Here is a 22,952-nt window from a genome sequence, read left to right on the forward strand (position 1 = left end):
CTGAAGCCCAGAGAGTGAGAGTCTCTCGCTCTCCAGGCTTCAGCGAAAGCCTGTATTCTCCCCATAGGACGTACCCACATTTCCCCTTCATTTTTGGAGAGGGAAAAGTGCATCCTATAGGGCGAAAAATACGGTAAGTGTCTCAGATGCCCCTGTTGAATAGAACAGCAAAGTATGTTAGGGTGATCAAAGGAAGAGTGGGTGCAAGATGACTAAAGGACTACTCTGTTGTGAACCTTTTTGAAGGCTGCTCTTCATGTCTCATCAGTGCTTCAGGTGTGATTGACAGGGATGCAGTGAGCCTTTTCTGTGTCTGCATCTGGGTTATGGCACTTCTACCCAGGAAAACTTTACTCTTGCCTCATCTCTGGTGGTTCTCCATCTCCTAGTTTAGATCTTCCCTTTTCAGCAAGTTTTTGGCTGGATTTTATACCTGTTCTTATCAGACCTGCACCTCATCTATAATTTTTGAGAATACTAGACTCCAATCCAGTTATTTTCTTGAGATGGTTGAGTGCTTTTTAAATGGAAAGATTGAAAATTACCCAGTACTGCTTCAGCAGGTTCATAGCAGAGGTGGTGGATATGTACTGTATTGGCCCAAATATAAGCCGCACCCAAATATAAGCCACACCTTTAAAATTAAAAGGGGGAAAGAAAAAAAAGACAATACCTGAATATAAGCTGCTCCCTTAAAATTCAGCAAGCACTCACACCTATTCCATTTTACTGGATGTTTGTTTCAGCAGCGATATCGTAAAAGTCAATTTTTGTAACATTGTGACTTTAAGCTACACTTTAACTTTTCACAATCAGAATTTGGAAAAAAGTGAGGCTTACCATACTTTTCCGTGTATAAGACTAGATTTTTGTTTTTTTTTTACTAAAAGATAATGTTAAAAAGGGGGGGTAGTCTTATACAGAGGGGCAATCTCCCCCCCCCATTTTATTAATTTTGAGTCCCCCAAAATAGGGGGCATCTTATACACAGGGGTGTCTTATACACGGAAACATATGGTATATTCAGGCCAATACGGTAGTTGACGTGTGGATCTGGGTTTTTGAACTTCACATAACAACCAAAGAGAAAACTTGTACATAATCCTGATACAAAATGTGTAGAGCACTAGACACAGTCCTACCTCACACATTCCTTTCTGAGGAGATGTGTAGATGTGCTGCCAGTTGGAGTATCCACTACTGAGCTAGGTTGCCATATAGTCTGCCTAATATAAGGCAGTTTCCAATTCTGAAGGAAAAGCATTTTTGCTCTGCCTTCCCCATACCATTGCTTTGCGTATCTCTTCTACCTCAGTTTCCATGTATTACTGAGACAAAGAAAAATGGTAGGAGAGTAAAGGGCAACAGGTGGGCATTCCCTGCATGTGGGGTTGAGCTGAAGCCGCATGAGGACTGCAGTAGGCTAGGCAGAGCTAGGGTTGCCATAAGTCTAGGATTTCCTGGACATTACCAGGATTTCAAGGGCAGAAGTGATGTCTGGGAGGAATTTCTGGAAGGTGGCAGTTTATCTTGGATCTTCAGCAAGTAAACCAAAACATTGCGTTCAATTGGCGTTTTTGTTCATTTGGCTCAACGACTTTGGGGTTTGTCTAAAAAAAGTTCAATAACTTTCAGGGTGTCCTGGTTTTTACTTTTTGAGATATGGCAACTGTATCAGAGCAGAGCACACTTAACTTCTACACCTTCTCTTTCTGTAGCATTCCATCTTGAGTTATGTGTCCACATTTTTCATCTGCGTGTTGAATTTTTCTGTGCCTGCAGTCACCTGATCTAAATTGCATTTTGGGAGCCTAGATTTATGTTTGCCTTCCTTTGAATCCTTAGGAATGAATGGGATATGTTGGAAGTAAAGTTTATGCACAAGCTGAAGGAAGTTAGTTGCTCACAGCAAAAACTTGCTTATGGCTGCTGTGCCATAAAAGCCCTGAACTTACCTGCATATGTACCGACTCGGTTTACAGCTTGCATGGTGTTTGTTCTCCATCTTTTTAGGTTGACCTGTTTCTCTTTCGTTCATCCCACTGGAAACTGTTGTTGCTGCTGGACTGTGCTGGTCTCTTCGATTTTAGCACATGAACATGAGCATTCTGGAGGCAGAGAGATTGTGACCCAAGAGGCAATAAGGAGGAGGTGTGCTGGCCAGCCAAATAGCTGTCCCCAGTCTGCCTGTGACAAGGTTAAAAGAACAGAGTTCTGATTGGTTAGCTCTGCAGGCAAGTGCTGTGCTGTAATTGTTCTTGGGTTTAGCGCAAGCACTATTTCCTGGCTGGGACTGTGAGTCATCCTCATTTTTCAGGGAGAGAAGTGCAGCAAATGCCCAATTAAGAAAGTGGCTTAGGAAATGCTGATATGAACTTTCCCCCACTGTAGTCTTGTTGGCCTCTCTCCTATCTTATCAAGGCACTTGAGAGAAGCATTGACTTTTGTCAGTTATTTTAAAAAGAGCCTTTATTTTAATTTGTCATAGTTGAAATGCAATAATCAATCACTAGTAGAATTGCATTCTCTCCTGTTCAGAGTTATTTTTCTATAGTAAACCATTATTATTATTCGGTTTGGGGAAGGATTAACTGTAGTGTGTGTGTGTGTGTGTGTGTGTGTATCTGTCTGTGTCTGCTTGTTCCTTATAGGGTTTCTGCCTACTTTGGTCACACAGTGTGAAGCTAAAAATTACATAAGCCTTTTTGTCTTAATTAAATTACTTGCAGCCTGACCCTCCAACTTACTTCACCAGCAAACAAATGTTTACGGTGCAACAAATGCTGTATTTTAGATTCAGTGTTTGAGTTGTAGACCAGTGTTTCCCAACCTTTTTTGGGCAAAGGCACACTTGTTTCATGAAAAAAATCTCGAGGCACACCACCATTACAGCCCCGTGACGTCAGCGCGCAGCGTCACGCCGGGAGGGACATGAATTGCTAGCAAATTACATAATCACCTCCTTGAGGGCTGGCTCATCTTCTCCGAAGGCAGAACCCCATTAATTAACAGCACAGACTCACACCATAGCCAAGACGAGGGGGGAAAACCTCAGTCATGCACAGTCATGCACATGTGGGGGCTAAATGAGGACGAAGACCGGGCAGAGATCAGGGTTCAAATCACCCCACCTGGCCAGGACAATCCCTGGGTGCTCCCTTGGGCCACTCGCCTGACCCACCTCGCAGGGCTGTTGTTGCGAGGATAACACGGGGAGAACCACGCGCGCCCCTGGGAGCTCCTTGGAGGAGAAAGCGGGCGATGAATGCAATGCACGAAATATATGAGAGGCGACCAGGTTTTGCAGGTGAGGGGCCCCCGCCAGCCTCCGCTTCCAACACCCGGCGCTCCCCCCCGGCTTCCCTTCGCCCTCCCGGCTCTCTCTGCCGCCCACTGGGGACCCCCCTCACCTGCCAAGTCCGGAGCGGCGGTGGAAGTTGCATGCATGCATGCAGGGCGCCGCGTTGCCATTGCATTGCACTGCACTCCATGCAACGCCTGCACGCATGCATTGCTTTGCACGCACGCCAAGGGGTCTCCCCGCGGTCCGATGCGTCCCCTCCGGCGCGGATGCAGCATTGCAAAAATAACACCCCCCCGACGCAGCCCTACCTGGGGGGCAGCCTCCGCCTCCGCCGCTCCGCCTCCGCGGGGATCCCTGGGCTCCATCCTGCCGCCTGGTCTCCGCGGGGGCGCAGGCAGGCTGCCGCCGCGCTCATTCAATGGCCGGGAGAAGAGCGCTTCAAACAAAACGCCCGGCCCGCCAGGCCACGCTGGGAAACGTAGTTTGTGCACCCCACGTGGGCGCGGAGCCCAAGGGCTAGGGGACTATGGATCCCGGCAGCCCCCGCGCCGGGGACGGAGGGGGAGAGGCCGGGTGCAGGGATGGAGGGACGGGTGGGCGAGCGAGCGAGTGGCAGCCGCCAAGCCTTGGCCGAGAGCCAGGAAGGGCCTCCCCGGAGGAGGAGGAGGAGGGAGGCGCAGAGCGGGAGGGAGGGAGGGAACCCCTGGGGTCATCTAGTGACGGTGCCCCAATCGAAAATTTGCCTTAAAAAAAATATCTTTCGAATTTTTTAATTTTTCCCACGGCACACCAGGCAACATCTCGCGGCACACTAGTGTGCCGCGGAACAGTGGTTGGGAAACACTGTTGTAGACAGATGTTCTTGTAGGCTTGAGGGAGGCAGAGCTATTTGAAAGCACAGTTCATAGACTGAAGAAGCCGCCTTTAAAAAAAATCCAACTAAGTTACTGCCCAATCTGCCAATTCATCTAGTCATTTATGCCCTAAAATGGGGAGGATTCAACATCTCATTTTGTAAAGATTCTCTACTCTGCTACCTTGAGATAATTCAAACATGCCACATGTAACCTCTCTAGTAGCAGTTTGCAAGCAAAACAAAACAAAAACAAACAAAAACAGTAGCCAATGCGGCACTCTCCAGATCCCATCAACCCCAGGCAGTAGAGGGTGGTGGTCACATGACTACTAACGCAAGAAAGGTATTGTGCCATAGCATACCTGGCAATGTGGAAGAGCTCAGTGTCCATCTACTATCCCAGATGTGTGATAGATGCACCTGTCCTTCCTCCAGCAACCGATCCAATCCAGACAACAGCATGTCACAAGCAAAACAGACATAAAGTTCTGTCTGTCAATTGCCCACACTTTTGAAAAGGGTTAACATGCCATCATTCTACCTCCTCTGCCTCATTCAGAAATGTACTTTCCCTTTTGCATCTACAGTATATGAATTTCTTGATTCTAGGTTGGCTTTGAATTTTGCAGCTAGAATTGCTGGTTGTGTGCTTTTACTAAATAGCTGTTGTTGATGGATTTCCTTATAAAACAATTGACTGAAATTCATTGGTCTTTACAGATCAAGTGGGATTTTTTGCTGCCCATGTATAAGGAGCACTGTCAATGAAATTCCTTAAATGAGACTACTTTTATTTTCCTGAGGTGAGGAAGGGGGTCTGTAAGTTCACAGTAGCGATTCTTGCACAATGCCTCCTGGTGCACTTGTGTGCCCACAGTTTACCCTTTTCTCTTTCTGCTTGGCCTTTGCCAGCCTGCTACCCTCTAGATCAGAGGTTTCCAAACTCTGTGTTGCGACACGTTAGTGTGTTGGCGTGTTGTGCGAATGTTGCCATCGCTTTTCCCGGGGCTGGAAAGGGGTTAGTTTAACCTCTGGTTTGCTAGTAAAACTGAATTACTGTGTCACGAAACGATTCATGTCTAAAAAGGGTGTCACCAACATGAAAAGTTAGGAAAGTTCTGCTCTAGAAGCTTTGGACTACAAAAATCAGCCCCAGCTAGAACAGCTGTGCTAGTCTAGGGCTGATGCTGTTCTACATAGATAGCTATAGACTTGTGATAAGATGAATGTGTTTAGTGTGCTGCACCCGTGATTACTGTAAGACTTGACTACATTGCAGTAGCTTGTGATCATAAAAGTTTTTCTAATAATACTTGAAATTTGATTCTTCAACCTGCTTCCTAGTTGGTTTTACAAAAATGAGGGAGCTGTTTGGCATGCTAGTCTCTCTGCCCCCACAGCTTCTGGATCTGCTGTAGAAGAGGCATCTTGTTACGCATCACTGACTCCAGAACAAGTTTTGTACAACAAAGCAAATAAATGTCCAAATGCTTAATTTGTGCATGTTTTCAGAATTCATTAAAAAACAGAAAGTATTAGTGAAGTTTGCCCAGGCATAACAAGAGAATCCATGGCATAGGAACATGTGAGTTAGAACATCTTGGTGGCTTTGCAACTAGAAATTGTTTATTATTTGTTTCTGGGCCCAGTTCAAGGTACCCACATTAGTGTTTAAAGCACTAAATTACTTGGGCTCCAGATATCTGAAATACCACCTCCTCCTCTACAGGCCCTCTTACGTGATGAAATAAACAGAGGGAACCCTCTTGGAAATTCTACAACCCTCAGAAGTTTGTGTATGTGTGTGATAGCCTGGGAGAGGACATTCACTATGGCAACCCCTAATTTTGTGGAATTCCCTCTGCACAAAGGTGTGTCTGGCCCCTTCATTACACAGCTTTCATTGTAAGCTGAAGAGATGCCTCTTTATGCTTACCTACGGTGTCTGAGATCTGTATTTTAGGACCTACCCTATTCTCTTCATTGCAATCTGTTTTAATTGTTTTTGGGATTGTATTCTTGTAACCCACCCTGGATCCTCATTGTGAAAGTGGGTAAGAAATGGAAGAATAAAGTATGATGATGATAGAACAGAACAAACAACAAACAAACAAACAAACAAACAAACAAACCTTTAAGATGAGTGGTGATTCAAACTAGAAGGTACAAATCACAGATTTTAAAAATTATTTTGATATGAAATTATTTGGGCCAGAAAAGGTTAATGTTCTTTTTTAAATATATATATATATATATTTACATTCATACCTCGCGTTACGTTTGCTTCACGTTTGCTTCTGGGTTCACTGCACACGCAGAAGCGATCTGCATGCTTCGCACACACACAGTAGCAGCGCTCTACTTACTGACTTTTCGGGATGCGAACGGTACCCTGAAATGGATTGTGTTCGTAAGTAGTGGTACCACTGTATTGCCTTGTTGAATTAAAATAGCTCCTCTCCTCTCCTACTTCATCAAGCAGCAGTACAAGCACTATTGGTTTTTAATTTTAAATGACGATTTGACACTTCTCTCCCCCAAACCATTAGCACTAGTCTTCATGGCATGTGATAGTGGGGGCTGTAGTCCATGATCGTATGTACCATAATAAATTTAATAGACTTTAAGGTGCCCAGTAATTTTGCTTTGCTTCAAAAGACTTACAGTGTTCCTACTCTGGACATTTAAATTCTGTCACTTTGTTATTTCACCTCACAACTAAGTCAACCCTCAACCATTCAGAAGGTACTGAGCTTGAGTGTCTTGGAGGGTGAGGTGTGCATCAACTAGGAATTTTGCAGGAATCCAGTCTTTGCGAACTCTTACACAAAACAACCTGATCTGAATCAGGCTGATCTAGGGATCAGAAGACAGCTCTGCGCTACTTTCAGTGCTGCAGCATAATTCTCAGCCATTTAAATATACCAAGCATGCATTAAATACTACCTCTGAAAGAGAATACATCTTTTAAATGTGTATTAAAATATTTATTTGCGGAGGATTTTTCTCTTTAAAATGCACAGATTATTCTGCCATGCTGCCTCTGTACTCCTTGTCCAAAAGTGTAGGTGGCATGTTTCTTTTTCCTGCTTTTTACATAGCTGAGGCATGCATCCTCAAATTTAGGCACCGAACCCGTTTGCCTAATTTGCATTTTAGACTGAGCCACCCAAGTCCTACTTAGCTCTCTGTTCAAGGCTCATGGTTTTACTATCAAAGATTGTGGGGGGGACCGGGAGGGACTTTTAAATAGGTATAGAACTTGAATAATTCTATTAAAAGTATTTTCTTTCCTTTTGTCACTCTGTGTTACCACAAACTGAACTCCAGTCTGCTTATTGTTCGAGCTTTTCATCTTCATGAGATATGGAAAAGCCAGGGCTGTATAGGAATGGTGTCCAATAGGGAACCACCTCTACTTTAAACCCTAACAGGATAAGAGATTATCAATATGATTGCCCAATGTGTGATAGAGAGAAAAAGGTGTGCCCACACTTCCATATGACCAAGGGGGGCCTTAAACCTTGCCTTCCTGCCAACAGTCTTCCATGCATGTGATGAAATGGGGGGTGTATCAAAAGTAGTTGGTGATATGGCGTGTTCAGGGTATGAATGTGTGTTGGGGGGTATTTTGTTTTTTAAAAAATACAGACCGAGGTGCATGCATTCCCTGCCCAACTAGACTGTTGGGGCCTAGCAGACTTCTTCCCACCTCATTACATATTGTTCATCTGCAGCTGTTGTGAATTGTCCTAGCTACACATCTTTATATTACCTTTGCATTTTGCAGACTTTTATGTTGATTAAAAATCCAACTGGCTGCCCCCCCCCCCATTTTAATGTAATGGCATAATTGATCAGAGCAGTAGAATTAATTAGATTCTTTTTGGAATTCCTAGTTCTGATATAATATGCACACTAGGAAACACTGATAAATATTTTTACATTCTTCATTTACCTAATGAATTGTAATATTTGTCATGTCAGCATTAATGAGCAGAAATAAAATGCATTTGTTAACAGTACCTAATTTGCACCTCAGAAAACATGCTAATAAGCCCACAGAAGTTGCAAAGTTGACCTAATTGGATAGCCTAGGTCAGGGGTCTGCAACCTTTAAGACAAAAAGAGCCACTTGGACCCATTTCCGAAGGAAAAGAAAACTGGGAGCCGCAAAACCATTGCGACATTTAAAACAAATATATCTCCAGAGCCGCGATCTGACAGCGGGTGGGAAGGTGACGTCGGGACAATGCGTGACTAACGCACGCACCGCCCCATGCGACGTTACAGCCAGTACAGCGCCCGCCACAGTGGGGAGTGTCGGGGCACACAATGCGCCTCCTCCCCTTGCTAGTATCCGCCCCGGAGCCGCGGCAAAGGTGTAAAAGAGCCACATGCGGCTCCGGAGCCGCAGGTTGCAGATCCCTGGCCTAGGTGGAGGGAAATGACTTTTTTAAAAAAAGAATTTTAACTCCTTGATTTGTGGCCATTGAGGTATAAGTTGCTGGTAATTAATCACCTGCTGGTTAGTTTTATTCGTCCTGATAACTTGCAGCTGATGCATAAAGTGGAGCATGTGTTTCAGTTTTGGAATGTAAAAAATAAAATCTGAATGCCTAGCTCGCAGTTGGAACCGTATTTTACTGATGATGTTAAATTCTTAAGAAGAGAGAAAATTCTCTACCACTGGCTTTAGTCTAAGATTTTGGAGGCACTGCTCCAAGGGAAGAAAGCATATGTCTATATCCTAACAGCCAATATTTTTACACACAGACCGGCAATGAGGTTATTTCCATCACATAAGGTTCACAGCCTTAGGTAAGGATGCTCCCAGTGCCCTGCAAGAGAGATTTCTTCCTCTGCTCCATGCACTTCTGTTGAAGTGCCTCTTCTGATGTTGCTCTCCTCTACCTCCTTTTCTGTGCCGTGTACCAAGCATGCTTCATCCACAGCTTGATAAATTGGAGGTGGTTCTGATATACTAAGCTTGACTTGGCACATTGAAGCCTCTTCACCGCTGCAGAGAGAGAAGTTCCACACATGGGTAGACTCAGAATGTGAGGGCTGGCTCCTCTTGGCAAGTAGAATTTGTCTCAGTGGCTTCCTGGCATCTTTATCCATGCCATTAAAATCCCTACTTCCACTGTTCGAAATTGTGTTGTCGGAATGACTGAAACGGGGCACAGGGGGTTGCTTTACTCTAAAGCTGCCTTTTAAGTCCGAGGTATAATTTTGGATTAGTGGGCCTGCCAACTATCCACAATTCTTCTAGGCTAGTTCAGGTTCTGAGGGCTTCCGTGTTTTAGGTTCCTCCTGGCAGAACTGGCAATTCAGTGTCAGAAAAACTTTATTTTGAAGGTGCTCCCACACATCAGGGATGCCCTGCACACAGGAAGTTAGGATCATGAGGAGAAGGTTAGTACTACAGCTTCCTATTTCCAGACCATGCTAGTCTTGCAGTTGTGTGGGGTGGAAACTTTTCCCCAGTGTTTTTATTTTCCTTCGGGCGGGGGGGGGGAGTCCCCATTTAATTAGTAACGTGAATAGATGGCAATTGCAACAACATTAGGCAAACATGGCACAGGTTTCAAAGTTTTTATTTTTGATTACCAAATACATGTAAAATAGACACATTTCTCTCGAGGGCATCAGAAATATTTCCAGAGCAAACTGGAAAAAAATCCAGTGCATATTACTTTTAATTTGCTGAGGAATTTTCTTTCAGTGTTCTAGAAATTGAGCAACACTGCTGAAAGGCTGCAGTTCAACCAAAGATGCATCACATGTGACTGCTGGTTGGGTGTTCAGCACCTAATTGAGTCACTGCTGGGGTCTTCTATCAAAGACATGTTTCTGTCTATGAATCATTACCTATGAAGTTATTTTGTTGAGACCATGTTAAATTTAGCAAGTTAAGCTAGTTACTCCCATTCTTCCCCCACCTCCAGTCTTAAGTTCTTGTGCAAACAGTTTTTAATATGGATATAACTTTTTCTGTCTGGTAATGTCTACTTGCTGCTTCTATGAAAGGCAAAACTGGAGTAGCTTAATAATGTACAGGGAGGTTATGGACTTTGAAGATATTTTTAATAGGAATTGTTCTCCGCCAGTATGTTAATGCCTGCTTTCTTATACTTGTCACACTTATTTCCTGGCATGGAATACAGGGAAGGAGGCAAATCCTTAGATTAGGGTTGTGTAAATGTTTTATGCAATTAATCAAAATGTGACTAGAGATTTTCCACCCAGGTTGCTTCTGAATTGTTAATTGCAATTAACAGAATTGTGTGCTAAAAGAAACACCACTTTCCACCTGTCCCCATGTACAGATAAATGATGGGCTTGCTAAATACGGTCTGTATTTCTGTAGTGTGCACTCTATGTATTTCACACCCATGTTTCGAACCTGTGTTCACTGTTTGGTACAAGTTACTTGTTTAGTATTTCTTAAGGTTGATCCCTCTCTGAACTATCCATGGTTTTGATTAACCCCTGAAAAATTCTCACGTTTCAGAAATGGCTTTAAATAGATGTGGTCTCCCTGACTCAAAGCAAGAAATGAATGTTCACAAGAATTCCGTAAAAATGTTAATATACAAATTGATATATGAATTGGAATTATTCAGTGCAGGTACAAAAAGGATTAGTTTAAAATTCACTTGCATCTTTCGGCAGTTAAAGTAATTTCTGAAACTTATTTGGAGGCCAATGTTTTTATCTGCATATTGACAGTCTTCAGATAACTTCTCTTTTTTATATATAAATATTTATTAGGATTTTACAAATTATAACAGACATAACAATGCACACAAACACAAACAAAAATAAAATAAAAAAGAACAAGTATAATTTCAAAACCTTATTTTCTTAAAACTTATTTCACCGACCTCCTCATACCTCTCCTTTCTGCATTCCCATTTCAAAAATTTAGTTCAGCAAATCCTCACCCAGTCTTCACTTCAGATAACTTCTCAGTAAGAATGGCAGTTGTGCTTCAGACATATTATGAAACTGCCCCATATAAGGGGGTGCCAACTTGCATGGTTTTCCACTTGGGCATTAATGGTTACACAGGTTATGGAGAGCTTTCTTCCTCCTAAAGCCCCATGGTCTACCTTCCAACAGTAAATAAACTTTCTTTAGACACCTCCTAAGTACACAAAGGGGACGCGGGTGGCGCTGTGGGTTAAACCACAGAGCCTAGGACTTGCCAATCAGAAGGTCGGCGGTTCGAATCCCCTTGATGGGATGAGCTCCCGTTGCTCAGTCCCTGCTCCTGCCAACCTAGCAGTTCGAAAGCATGTCAAAGTGCAAGTAGATAAATAGGTACCGCTCCGGCGGGAAGGTAAACGGCATTTCCGTGCGCTGCTCTGGTTTGCCAGAAGCGGCTTAGTCATGCTGGCCACATGACCCAGTAGCTGTATGCCGGCTCCCTCGGCCAGTAAAGCAAGATGAGCACCGCAACCCCAGAGTCGGCCATGACTGGACCTAATGGTCAGGGGTCCCTTTACCTTTACAAGTACACAAAGGGTATATTTTTGTTAAAGAAAGGTTGCCAGAGCTTGATGCAGTTACAGCTTTTAATGTCTTGGCAGTGATTCAGTAATTTTAGACTCTGGACTTAATCGTTTTATGAGGTTCTTCCCCAGCATTTTAGATGGCAGTATGTAATCTCTTACCTCAGGATTGGTAAGCCAACTGTGCTGCGTTTGAGGGCTCTCCTCCTCATTCTGCTGAGCATCGTCCTGGACTTGTACCCCACGAATCCTACTCTGCCAGCACCACCACAGCTGGCAGCAAAACCTAGTGTGGAAATTAAAAAATAAGTCATGACACATTTGAACACTTAACATTTGTCTAGCAGGAATCTGACCCAGTTCTCATTTTAGATCCTCCCAGAAGTCTCTGGCTCGACATGCCATTCATGTGGCAGAATGAAAAGCAGGCTTTGGATTAAGGTTGCTTCCTTCTGCTCTGCATTTTAGATCTCTGGTTGAAGAGGAAGACCCTCACATGAAAGTATCCATTGGGAGCAGCGATATGGGTGTGTCTGCCCATCTACAATCATCAAAGGCAGGAACCACAAGATTTTTCACCAGCAACACTCATAGTTCTGTAGTACTCCAGGTAAGTTGACACCATGATCTGAACAGCCATATCATCCTTTTGAGAGTTCCTTTTATTTCACGGGTGCTTCTCTGACAAGTTCTCATTGAGGTTGAATCCCTTATCTCTCTGTTGGTGTGCTTTGCCAGTGCCATTGCAGCCATTTGTAATTAAGTACAGGTCATACCTTGGGTTGAAGTTGCTTCAGGTTGAGCGCTTTCGGGTTGCGCTCTGCGGTGACCCGGAAATAACGGAACACATTACTTCAGGGTTTCGCTGCTCACACATGCACAGACGGTCAAAACGATGTCACGTGCATGCGCGGAAGCGGCCAATCGCGACCCATGCACGTGCAGACACGCAGACACGGGTTGCGTTCGCTTCAGGATGCGAACGGGGCTCTGGAATGGATCCCATTTGTATTCAGAAGTACCACTGTACATAGTTGTACGTTTGTTGCATTTATGTAACCCTAATAAAAATTATTATTATTATTATTCCCAAGGTGATACTTAAAAATAGTAAAAACAAACAAATGGTATTAAATACGAAAGAAGTGAGTTCCTCACCAACCCATTGTCTGCTTGGGAGCTTGAAGGTATGTGCTCCTCACCAGGGCTTCTCTTCTGCCTTCCTACAGGGCATACAAATCTTAAGTAGCCGCATGGAAGCAGGGAGGTGCCAACTCCTGCCCCAACGGTTCTCTCAGACTAGTGGTGGTCTCTACAGTAGCTGATGATATATGCTTCTCCTCTTCTGCCTTCCTTAGGGCACATGGGTACCTGTTACTTGTTAGCTTTTGAAATTTCTTCTCTCCCTCTTCTGCCAATTAAACATTCTGATCAGATTAGCAGCAGCAACAGGAAACCTGACCTTTTGCTAGAATTAAAGGAGACAACAGTGTGTGTTTGACATTGTACGAGCAGAGAGAGCCATTTGCCCAAGAATCACACATGGATACCTTCCAGGGAATCTGCCAGGGGAAGCGGTCTCTTTGTGTTAATATTTCGCTCCTACTACCTTTTTGTTCCCTTGGCTCAGAGCATGTTTCGACGGGCAATTCAATTTCATTATCCATCAGTGCACTGTGCTAGAGTCCAGACACATCCTGTGACCATGGTTATAGTAACCATCTGCTGCTGTTACTGTGTGGTCTTTGACTTGCATTTCAAATAACTGTAAAATGAGGCTAAATCCCACACCTTGGATAGGTCGCATTGCTCTCTCATTGATTTAATGGAGGAAGAGAGTATTGGGATGGAAATATGCCTGTGTTCTGGGAACTTGCTCCAGCTGAATGTTCGCATTGTGCTCTGCTGATTTTTGTATTAGAAATGGAATGTTGCAGGTATAGCCAAAAGCTTTTGTGAGGCATGTGTGGTTCTCAGACAGCCTAAAACAGAATGAAAAGAATTTATTTATTTTATTGAATTGGTATACCGCTCTTCATCCGAAGATTGTATTTGCTTGTATTTGTAAAAATACAAATGCAACAATAACCCCTCCTACCACAAGAATCCCTTAATGTGCATGCATACTAGATTGGGGCTGAATAAGACTCTTCTTCCTACCTTTCTCCACTCCCTCACATAGAGGCCCTAGAAGAAATGATGATGGTTTGGGGCAGTTCAAGGAAGTAAGTTGCAGAAGGAGGTCCTAGTGTGTAGGAGAAATTGGCAGGTATGGGGGAGAGAAAGAGAATGGAATAGCAGTGCCAGCATCTATCATTTATATAGCACTTTTGTTGTTATTTAGTCATTTAGTCGTATCAGACTCTTCGTGACCCCCTGGACCAGAGCACGCCAGGCACTCCTGTCTTCCACTGCCTCCTGCAGTTTTGAGCACTTTAGAGCGCTCAAAATACTTCACGTGCATCTCTCAGTAATTGTTAATGGCAGCCTTGTGGGTGGGTTTCCATTATTATTTCCCTCATATTGAAGATAGGTAAGATGAGGCTAAGAGAGAATGGCCTGCTTAAGTCTTTTCTAGTGAGTTCATTGTGAAAGTGGGTTTTAGACCAGGGGTTTTCTGTTCATAGCTTGGATTTGTAACACACATACCACCAGAGCTAGAAGATGTTTCTGTTGTCCAACCTTGGATTATCATAAGTTGTGTACCTTTAGAGTGGACTTGGAAAGTGCTGTTGGGCTCACATTCTGCTAGGGACCAAAATAAGTCTTCCTAATTATATGAAGAAATTGAGTTTGTGCCCTGTGTAAGCATGTCTGCATTCTGGCAACTTCTTCCAACCTGAATCCTTTTCTTAGCAATTCTGCAGCATCTTCAATTTTACTTTGCAACTAGCGAAACCATTCCCCCACCCTAGTCTCCTTCAAATCAACAGCTTTTGAGTGATTATTTTGGTTATACTGAGTAAAAGCAAATTCTAAGGGACTGAGTACCAGGGACATTTCTTCGGGTTGCAGTGATTATCAAATAGTGTGGGGCAAGAGAGACTTCTGGAGGAAATATAGCTAACTAGTGATTGATTTGCAGAAATAATTATGTGGTGATTGGTGATAGCCAAGACATAAATCTTGGTTGTCATGCCTTCTCTTTCGAGAGAGGAAAATAAGGGATTAAGTTCACATTTACTGAAGAAAGCTGTTCGTCACAGTGGAGACAAGAGGTTTTTGGATGTGGGGCATGTCTTAGAGCATGGGTAGACAAACTAAGGTCCGGGGGCCAAATCCGTCCCAATTGCCTTCTAAATCTGGCCCGTGGACGGTCCGGGAATCAGCATGTTTTTACATGAGTAGAATGTGTCCTTTTATTTAAAATGCATCTCTGGGTTATTTGTGGGGCATAGGAATTCGTTCATTTCCCCCAAAAAATATAGTCTGACCCCCCACAAGGTCTGAGGGACAGTGGACCGGCCCCCTGCTGAAAAAGTTTGCTGGCTCCTGTCTTAGAGCGAGGAACTGCCAGACACCACATAATAGCCCTCAAGGCTAGCCCTCAGGGCATCAGGTCAGCAAAACCTCACTTTCAACTACTTCTGAGATTGGGATGAATTACCCAAATTGTAATCTGTCTGCCAGTTAATTTTCACCTGGAACACGAATTGAATGTTGGCATAAGAAGAGACATTAATTAACATTAACAAACAGACTGAAAAAAATACAAAAAGTATATCTATTTGAGATTAAGAAAGTTAACAAACAGATAAGGTTGTCTGCTGGTTAAGAATCATTACCTTATATTACTTTTAACTCTCTGTCATTTTTGTGGTGTGCTGGTGGCAGAAGACAAACTACATTCCTGAGCATGGGAAAGCACTTTTCTCTTAAAGAGAGAAGCTTTTCAAGGCCCAGACTGTTAAGGTGGAAACTAACAGAACCCAATACGGCAAAGATTGTTGGTGTGATTTGGCAATTATTGAATGAGCAACTGAAAGAGCTCAGAGCTGAGATGCATAAAATGGTGAATGGAAATGGATCAGAGAAAGATCAGACCAAAGAAAACACAGGATCTTTGGAAAAAATACTGATTAAGATCTGCTGGGACATGAAAGTGGAATGGTAGTAGATGATGGAATGGAGAAGACCTCCACACAGTTGCCTGGAGTAGTAAAACAGGCAAAAGACAGAGTTGTGATGCTGGGGAGCAGAACAAATCCATGGACAGAAACATTAAGAAACATCCTGATATGGCAGAGATAGAGCTGAGAGAGAAAGGACCCTGTGTGCAAGATGGAGTGAATTCAGAGGAAAATGGCATCCGGCGATCCTTATGGAAAAAGAGTGGAAGAAGCAGAAATGGAAGGAACTTTATTTCCAAATTAGGGTGGGAAATCATGGCCAGCAGGAAATGGGATTGGAAGATATGGAACTGGGTACTATTTAATGAATATACAACAAGTAAATAACTATGGATTATTATTCTAATAATGGATAATAGAATTTATTGGAGATATAACTGCTATATGGGGCTGGGGGAAGGCTGTTCTTGACATTTAGCGATAGTAACAATTGAAGAGCTCCTTTTGGACTTTTTATGTGGAAAGGAAAATGAATGGACTTGAGATGCCTGGGGTTGAAGATTGGGAAAAGGCCACCTTAGCAGATTGAGGAACAGCTGGATATTATCCTGGAATACAGCTGGATATTATCCTATGTGTGTGCGCGCAGACTCTCACACACACATTTGACAGACTGAGAACTGGAAGTTCTATTTATTTCTTTATCTGTTCTCTCTCTCTCTCTCTCTCTCTCTCTCTCGATCTTTATTTCTTGTGCTTTCTTTTTCTCCTATCCACCTTACATTTGCTTATGCTTGGCTTTCCTTTTTGAGGTCCTCTACTCTGGGTATTGCACAGGAAGGTAATGGATAAAAGGTGAAAGACCCTGTGTGAGAGTCAGGGAAGGGAAGGTCTCCCAGGGTGGGAGGCTAGGAGAAGAAAGGAAACCGTCTAGGTGAGAACTGGGGAGGGTTCATCCCCTTTTCATGTGAGACGGCGGTAAGGATCTACCCCTATAGAGGACTTTGTATTTCTCTCTCTTTTTTGTTGATTTTATAAATATTTAGATTAAAAAAATAAAATTGTTTAAAGTAAAAAAGAAAATAGTGTGGGACTTATTTGAACCATTGTGGAGTGGTTTTTCTATTTTGCAGCCCAGAGAGCTCGTTCTTGCAGCTGGGTGGAGCTGTTGATGCCATATTTTCTCTTGTAGGGTTTTGACCAGCTGCGAATAGAAGGTTTGCTTTGTGATGTGACACTTGTGCCAGGCGATGGTGACGAAGTGTTTCCTGTTCATAGGGCAATGATGGCATCTGCTAGTGATTACTTCAAGGCCATGTTCACAGGTACAGTGGATAGCAGTGATAAGGTGCATTCTGCATTTTAAAAAAAGTTCTGCCACGTAAGAGTGTGTTTGGCATGAATTATTCTTGTGTTGTGTGTTTATCCTGTCCAGCTAATGGTTATGTGTGAAGTGGCTTTGTCTCTGGAACAAGAAATTTTATAGGGGAAGTTCTTTCAAGCTTTAACTATATCTTATTTAAATTTTGTTCTCAGGTGGGATGAAAGAACAAGACTTAATGTGCATTAAGCTCCATGGCGTGAACAAAATAGGTTTAAAGAAGATCATTGATTTTATTTATACTGCAAAACTTTCTCTCAACATGGACAATCTTCAGGATACTCTAGAAGCTGCCAGCTTTTTACAGATATTGCCTGTGTTGGACTTCTGTAAAGTTTTTCTTATATCTGGGGTAAGATATCTTAGGTTATTGCTTGGTTTGCCTCTTTTTTATTTTCTCTGTTAAAATCACAGTAAGTTTGTCAGCCTGAAAGATTGATACAGTTGGGACCAACGCAGGAAATTCAGTAGTTCTGTAGCACCCCTGATATGTGACCTTGATTTAAAAACTTATAGCAAATGAGTTCACCACCTTTCAAGCTCTTGAGGAACAAAAACCTATAACCAGCCCCTTAAATTAAAGCACAATTCCATCAGGTAATGATTTGCCTTTCATAGAGAGATGGATGAGAGCAGGTTTTCCACGAGTATCGTGTGAAACGTATTGATGCCCAGTAATTTGCCTCGTGCTTTTATCATTCAGGATTCCAACCCTTGGGGCTTTGCTGTATTGTTGGGCCGGCTGAATGTTTAAGGCATTTGTCAGGATTTCAGCTGAGAGAGATCTGAAAGTCCAGGTTGTGAAATGTCCTCTTGTGCCAAGACAGTCATTTTCTATGTCTGGAATAGCTGGGGTTTGTCACACTGAGAGGTGCTATGCAGGTTTTGTGTCTCCTGTTGTTTGGGTGAGAGCATCTTGCACTTACGTAAGGTCCTTTATCTCTGATTTAGTTGCACATGGGCCTAGAGTCCTCATTACTATTAAATGAGTTGTGCTTAAAAAGCCAGTGACTTCTGTGCCATTTTGCATATTGCTTACAAAGTGCCCTGGGAGATGGGGTGTGTGTGGAATGACATTGACTTAATGTGCAACTATTAAAAAATGGCACTCATGGATTTTTAAGACATGTGTCTTAGAATCAATGTGAGAGAAAGCAGGCTGTTTCAAATGGCCCCAAAGCTGTATAAGGAGAAAAAGGATTGTGAAGCACTTTTCGTGCTGAGGGTTATATGGTCTTCTGTTAAGAGTTATGTAATCCTAGATCCTGCATTGTATCCAGTGCTAGTTCTACTCAGAGTAGACTTACTCAATCTAATGGACACAACTAACTTAGGTTACCTATACTAACTGAGTGGAACTTAATGTGTTTAAGTCCTCAAATTTCCCATTAGAGGTCAGTCACTTAGGATTCCAATTCTGAAGGCCGTCTGAAATCTCAGATGAAGAAAACAAAATATAAATTCTGGTCACCTGGACAGTGGGGTCCAGAGGACAGCCAAGAGGTAAAGAACAATCCACACATTTTATCCCTGGGTTTAGCAGTGAGGATACAGGATTATCTGTGCGTTGGTTATGCTTACAAGCCCATTAACTCCTGGCATCTCTTCCTTTTTCATTTCTGTTACTGCCACTTCAATTTCTTTCTCACAATTTCCCAACTGCAGCTCTGTTTATATGGGACTGCTGTCATTAGTTATCCTATCTCTCTAGCTTTTCATTTTAGCAGCAGTTCTATATCTGACACTCTTTGCCACCCTCCCCTGTGCGTCTAAGCTCTGCAGCAGAGAGGATTCTGCCACGTTACAGGAAAAACTATATTCATTTTTTCTTTCCCCCTCTTTGCTAGTTCTTCAGTAATAACAGAATGAAGGCCCTAAAGTTGCAAAAGGTTGCAGCCCCCTCCCAAATAGTATTTGGACCCATGGGTGGGGAAGTTCTGTGATCACCCTCTCTCTGGCCTTCTAGGTTTCTTGGCAATAGGGATGGGAGGACGTTGCTTCTCTCCTTGGACTCAAAGCACATGCTGGAGTTTTCACCCATTTTTGCACCTTTGCTGGCTAGCCTGCCTGCATCTGTAGAAGTCTCCAGGAGAGCGAAAGCTTTGTGTCCTCTGGCTGGCAGACTTGACAGGAGTAGTAGCAGCAGTAGTAGTAGTAAAGCTTTGGGAAGAAGAGTAAGGGGTGCAGAGACATGGGTGGAGGACGTAGGATGCAGCAACCTGTAGCAGAGCAAACAGTGCAGAGATCCCTATGGGTAGAAGAGCCTGGGGTGCAGAAAAGAGATGCTCAGAAGGAGAGCTAACAAAGATGGAGGCACAGCTGTGCATAGTGTTCAGTGGGGTGCAGAGAGAGGGGAAAGATAATAGAGAATAAGTTAAACAGGAGGAGTTAACATGCCACACTTAGTGGCTTAGTGCCCACCTGAGTGACTCAGAATGGCTTTCAGTGATTTGGGTGGTGCCCTCCTGTCCTTTGCTGGGTTTTTGTTTGGGGTGTTGTGATCAGTTCTAGCAGTGCTGAACTGCTCCATCATCCTCTCATGGAATAATTACTTATCCGTTCAGCTCATGTTTTTCTGTATAAAGCAGTGGTGTGAAACATCATTTCACCAGCTCTTGGGATGTTAAAATCCCTTTAAAAACGATTGTCCTCCAAACAGCCAATCATGAAAGGTTGCTCATCCTCTTCTTAGTTTTAAAAGCAGGCTGCTGAGGTTGAGTGCCTTCCCCCAGCCCCACATGCAGCCACCTAGTGTGTGTTGTTGAATTCTGCAAATATAATTTTGCCCGAAGTGCTGGACATGAACTGGATTCTGAGATGTTGGTTATATTCATGTCCAGCATTCTAATGCCTTGCTTGGCGTTCTTGTTAAAACTTTAAAGTGTACTCTGATAATTTGATGGTATTTCTCAAGCTGCACTATATTATTGCTGTTTCGCCTTCCGTCCAGTGCATAGTTAGACTATTACAGCTGCATAAGTAATTACTTGTAATAAAGTTGTATGGAAATTGAAGACTTCTTAAGCATGCATGTTGCAGATTTTTGCTCAGTCTCAAGAGCTTCCTAGAAGAAACATGAAGCCATGTAGCAAGCTAATCTAATAAGATAATTCAAATAATTAAGGAGAACCCAATCAGTTATACTCTTCTGTTCTGTGGGCCTCATGAGCAATGACCAATAGTAATTTGGTAATTTACTGGGAATCTGTCAGTTGGCAATGAGAAAGCTAATAGCATGCTGTAATGCAGGAATACAGTGGTACCTTGGGTTACATACGCTTCAGGTTACATACGCTTCAGATTACAGACTCCACTAACCCAGAAATAGTGCTTCAGGTTAAGAACTTTGCTTCAGGATGAGAACAGAAATTGTGCTCCGGCAGCGTGGTGGCAGCAGGAGGCCCCATTAGCTAAAGTGGTGATTCAGGTTAAGAACAGTTTCAGGTTAAGTACGGACCTCCAGAACAAATTAAGTACTTAACCTGAGGTACCACTGTATAGTTGAATAAAATCCACCATAACATACTTCCTTGGGCTCAGAGAAGTGGTTCCTAAAGCATATTGGATTTTAAGAAAACAACAAAATTAAATCTCTTGCACTCAAGAGAGTTGCAACTCATAAAAGTGGGGGCTGGAGGGAGAAAAAAATGGAGGAGAGCCAGTTCTTCAGTGCAAGTAAAAAGTGCCAGTTATAGGTTTTAGAGGGGTAGCTGAGCCATCAGTCCCAGAACCAGAAGGACCCCTGATCCCAACAGCTGAAGAGCTGCCAGGTAGGGTGGCTTCCTGCAGCAGGAAGGAGTAAGTGTGAGGTGTGAGCTGTGGAGGATGTGTGGCCTTTAATGACTTGCTTTATTTATAAAACTGTTTATAGCTCACCCTCTCATATAAAACATCAAGGCAGTGTATAGCAAAAGTACAATAGAACTTAAATGCATTAATTTTTTTTACAAAGCAATAAGAAATGACTGGCTCATCTTGAAGGCTCTTAAGACAGTCATGGCCGCAGCCCCAGGAACCAAGTGCAGGACTTTGTCCTGGGAGGGCAGAAGAGGAATCACAGAACTGTCTATTTCTACCCCATGCAATACAGAAATCCTGCCCACATCTGTCCTTGGCTGGGCTTGAACCACTAACCTTCTCATTCAGCCAGATATGCTGACCCATTGTGCCACAAGGTGCTCCTGACAGAGGAATATCTTTGTTTCAACCCCTGGCATCTCCAGGTACAGCAAGAAAAGACTTGTTTCTGAAACCCTGGAGAGCTGCTGTTAGTGTAGACAGCAGTGAATTGGATGGGCTAATGGTGTGGCTTGGCATAAGGCAACCTCCCATCTTCCCACAATAATGTCTATTTATACTTTATGTGGACAGTCGCTTTGCACATCTCTCCACAGTCTAGCTGGGTCCACACTTGCACACACCAATCCAAAGAAATGTACAGTTTGTGTAAAACACACTGAGTGTGGTGGTATGTCTACATTAGCAACCCTTGTGTTACTGTAATGTGCAGGTGAACATAAAGCCAGAGCTTAAAATGGAGAAAGTGACTTTTCTCTTCCTATCATAGGTTTCCTTAGAGAACTGTGTTGAAGTGGGGCGGATTGCCAACACGTACAACCTCACAGAAGTGGATAAATATGTGAACAACTTCATCCTCAAGAACTTCCCAGCACTGTTAAGTACTGGTGAGTTTGTGAAACTCCCCTTTGAGCGCCTTGCCTTTGTCCTTTCAAGTAATAGCCTTAAGCATTGCACGGAGCTGGAGCTTTTCAAGGCTGCCTGCCGCTGGCTGAGGTACGAGGAGCCACGGATGGAATGTGCAGCAAAACTCATGAAGAATATCCGGTTCCCTCTGATGACTCCGCAGGATCTTATCAACTACGTCCAAACTGTGGATTTCATGAGGACTGACAACACTTGCGTCAACTTGCTCTTGGAAGCCAGCAATTACCAAATGATGCCCTACATGCAGCCAGTGATGCAGTCGGAAAGGACGGCCATCCGTTCGGACAGCACTCACCTGGTCACGCTAGGGGGAGTGCTCCGGCAGCAGCTGGTTGTCAGCAAGGAGCTGCGGATGTATGATGAAAAAGCACATGAGTGGAGGTCTCTGGCACCTATGGACGCTCCCCGCTACCAGCATGGCATCGCTGTTATTGGGAACTTTCTCTATGTTGTTGGCGGACAGAGCAATTATGACACAAAAGGAAAGACAGCGGTTGACACAGTGTTTAGGTTTGACCCTCGGTATAATAAGTGGATGCAGGTGGCTTCTTTGAACGAAAAGAGAACCTTCTTCCACCTAAGTGCCCTCAAAGGACATCTGTATGCTGTTGGTGGTCGAAACGCAGCCGGTGAGTTAGGTAAGTCTTCACCTTGGTCCAAAAAATCCCCCTTTCCTGACTTGTACAGCAATGATTATTTACTGTTGTATGCAAATAAGAACTAATTCGTTACTTACTTACTTACTTACTTACTTACTGTATTTGTATCCCACTCTTTTTCTCCAAACAGCTTAAGATGGCAAACATGGTTGTCCCATTCCTTATTTTGCCCCCCCCCCAACAATAACTAGGTTAGTTATTGTGAGCTAGGTTAGGTTGAGAAGCAGTGACTGGTACAAGATCGCCCAATGAGTTTCATGGCTCAATGGGAGATTTGAACTCCAGTCTCCCTGGTCCAAGTCTGGCCCTCTACCAGTATACCACACTGGCACATTGTTTTTACTTTTTAATGTTTTTGGTTGTAATGTGTTAAGAAGTGTGTATCAGGAGATTATTATTGAATTACCAAATCCACCATGCCAAAATATAACCCATGT

The 22,952-nt window shown here is 43.3% G+C and overlaps 1 protein-coding gene across 7 annotated transcripts in view; it reads left to right on the top strand.

The window, feature by feature from the left end:
- Positions 1-22,952, top strand: part of KLHL13 (kelch like family member 13) — an 83,815-nt gene that overhangs the window by 43,789 nt on the left and 17,074 nt on the right. For 6 of the 7 annotated variants that reach the window (XM_082207437.1, XM_082207432.1, XM_082207434.1 and 3 more), the window contains 4 exons: positions 12,149-12,290; positions 16,943-17,075; positions 17,287-17,483; positions 21,699-22,494. In XM_082207437.1, coding sequence (XP_082063563.1) covers positions 12,149-12,290; positions 16,943-17,075; positions 17,287-17,483; positions 21,699-22,494 — 1,268 coding nt within the window. The remainder of the gene's footprint in view (positions 1-12,148; positions 12,291-16,942; positions 17,076-17,286; positions 17,484-21,698; positions 22,495-22,952) is intronic. The other variant, XM_082207435.1, reaches the window with a different exon arrangement.

This window comes from Podarcis vaucheri (assembly GCF_965113315.1).
Source record: "Podarcis vaucheri genome assembly, chromosome: Z".
In the NCBI taxonomy this organism is placed as follows: Eukaryota; Metazoa; Chordata; class Lepidosauria; order Squamata; family Lacertidae; genus Podarcis; species Podarcis vaucheri.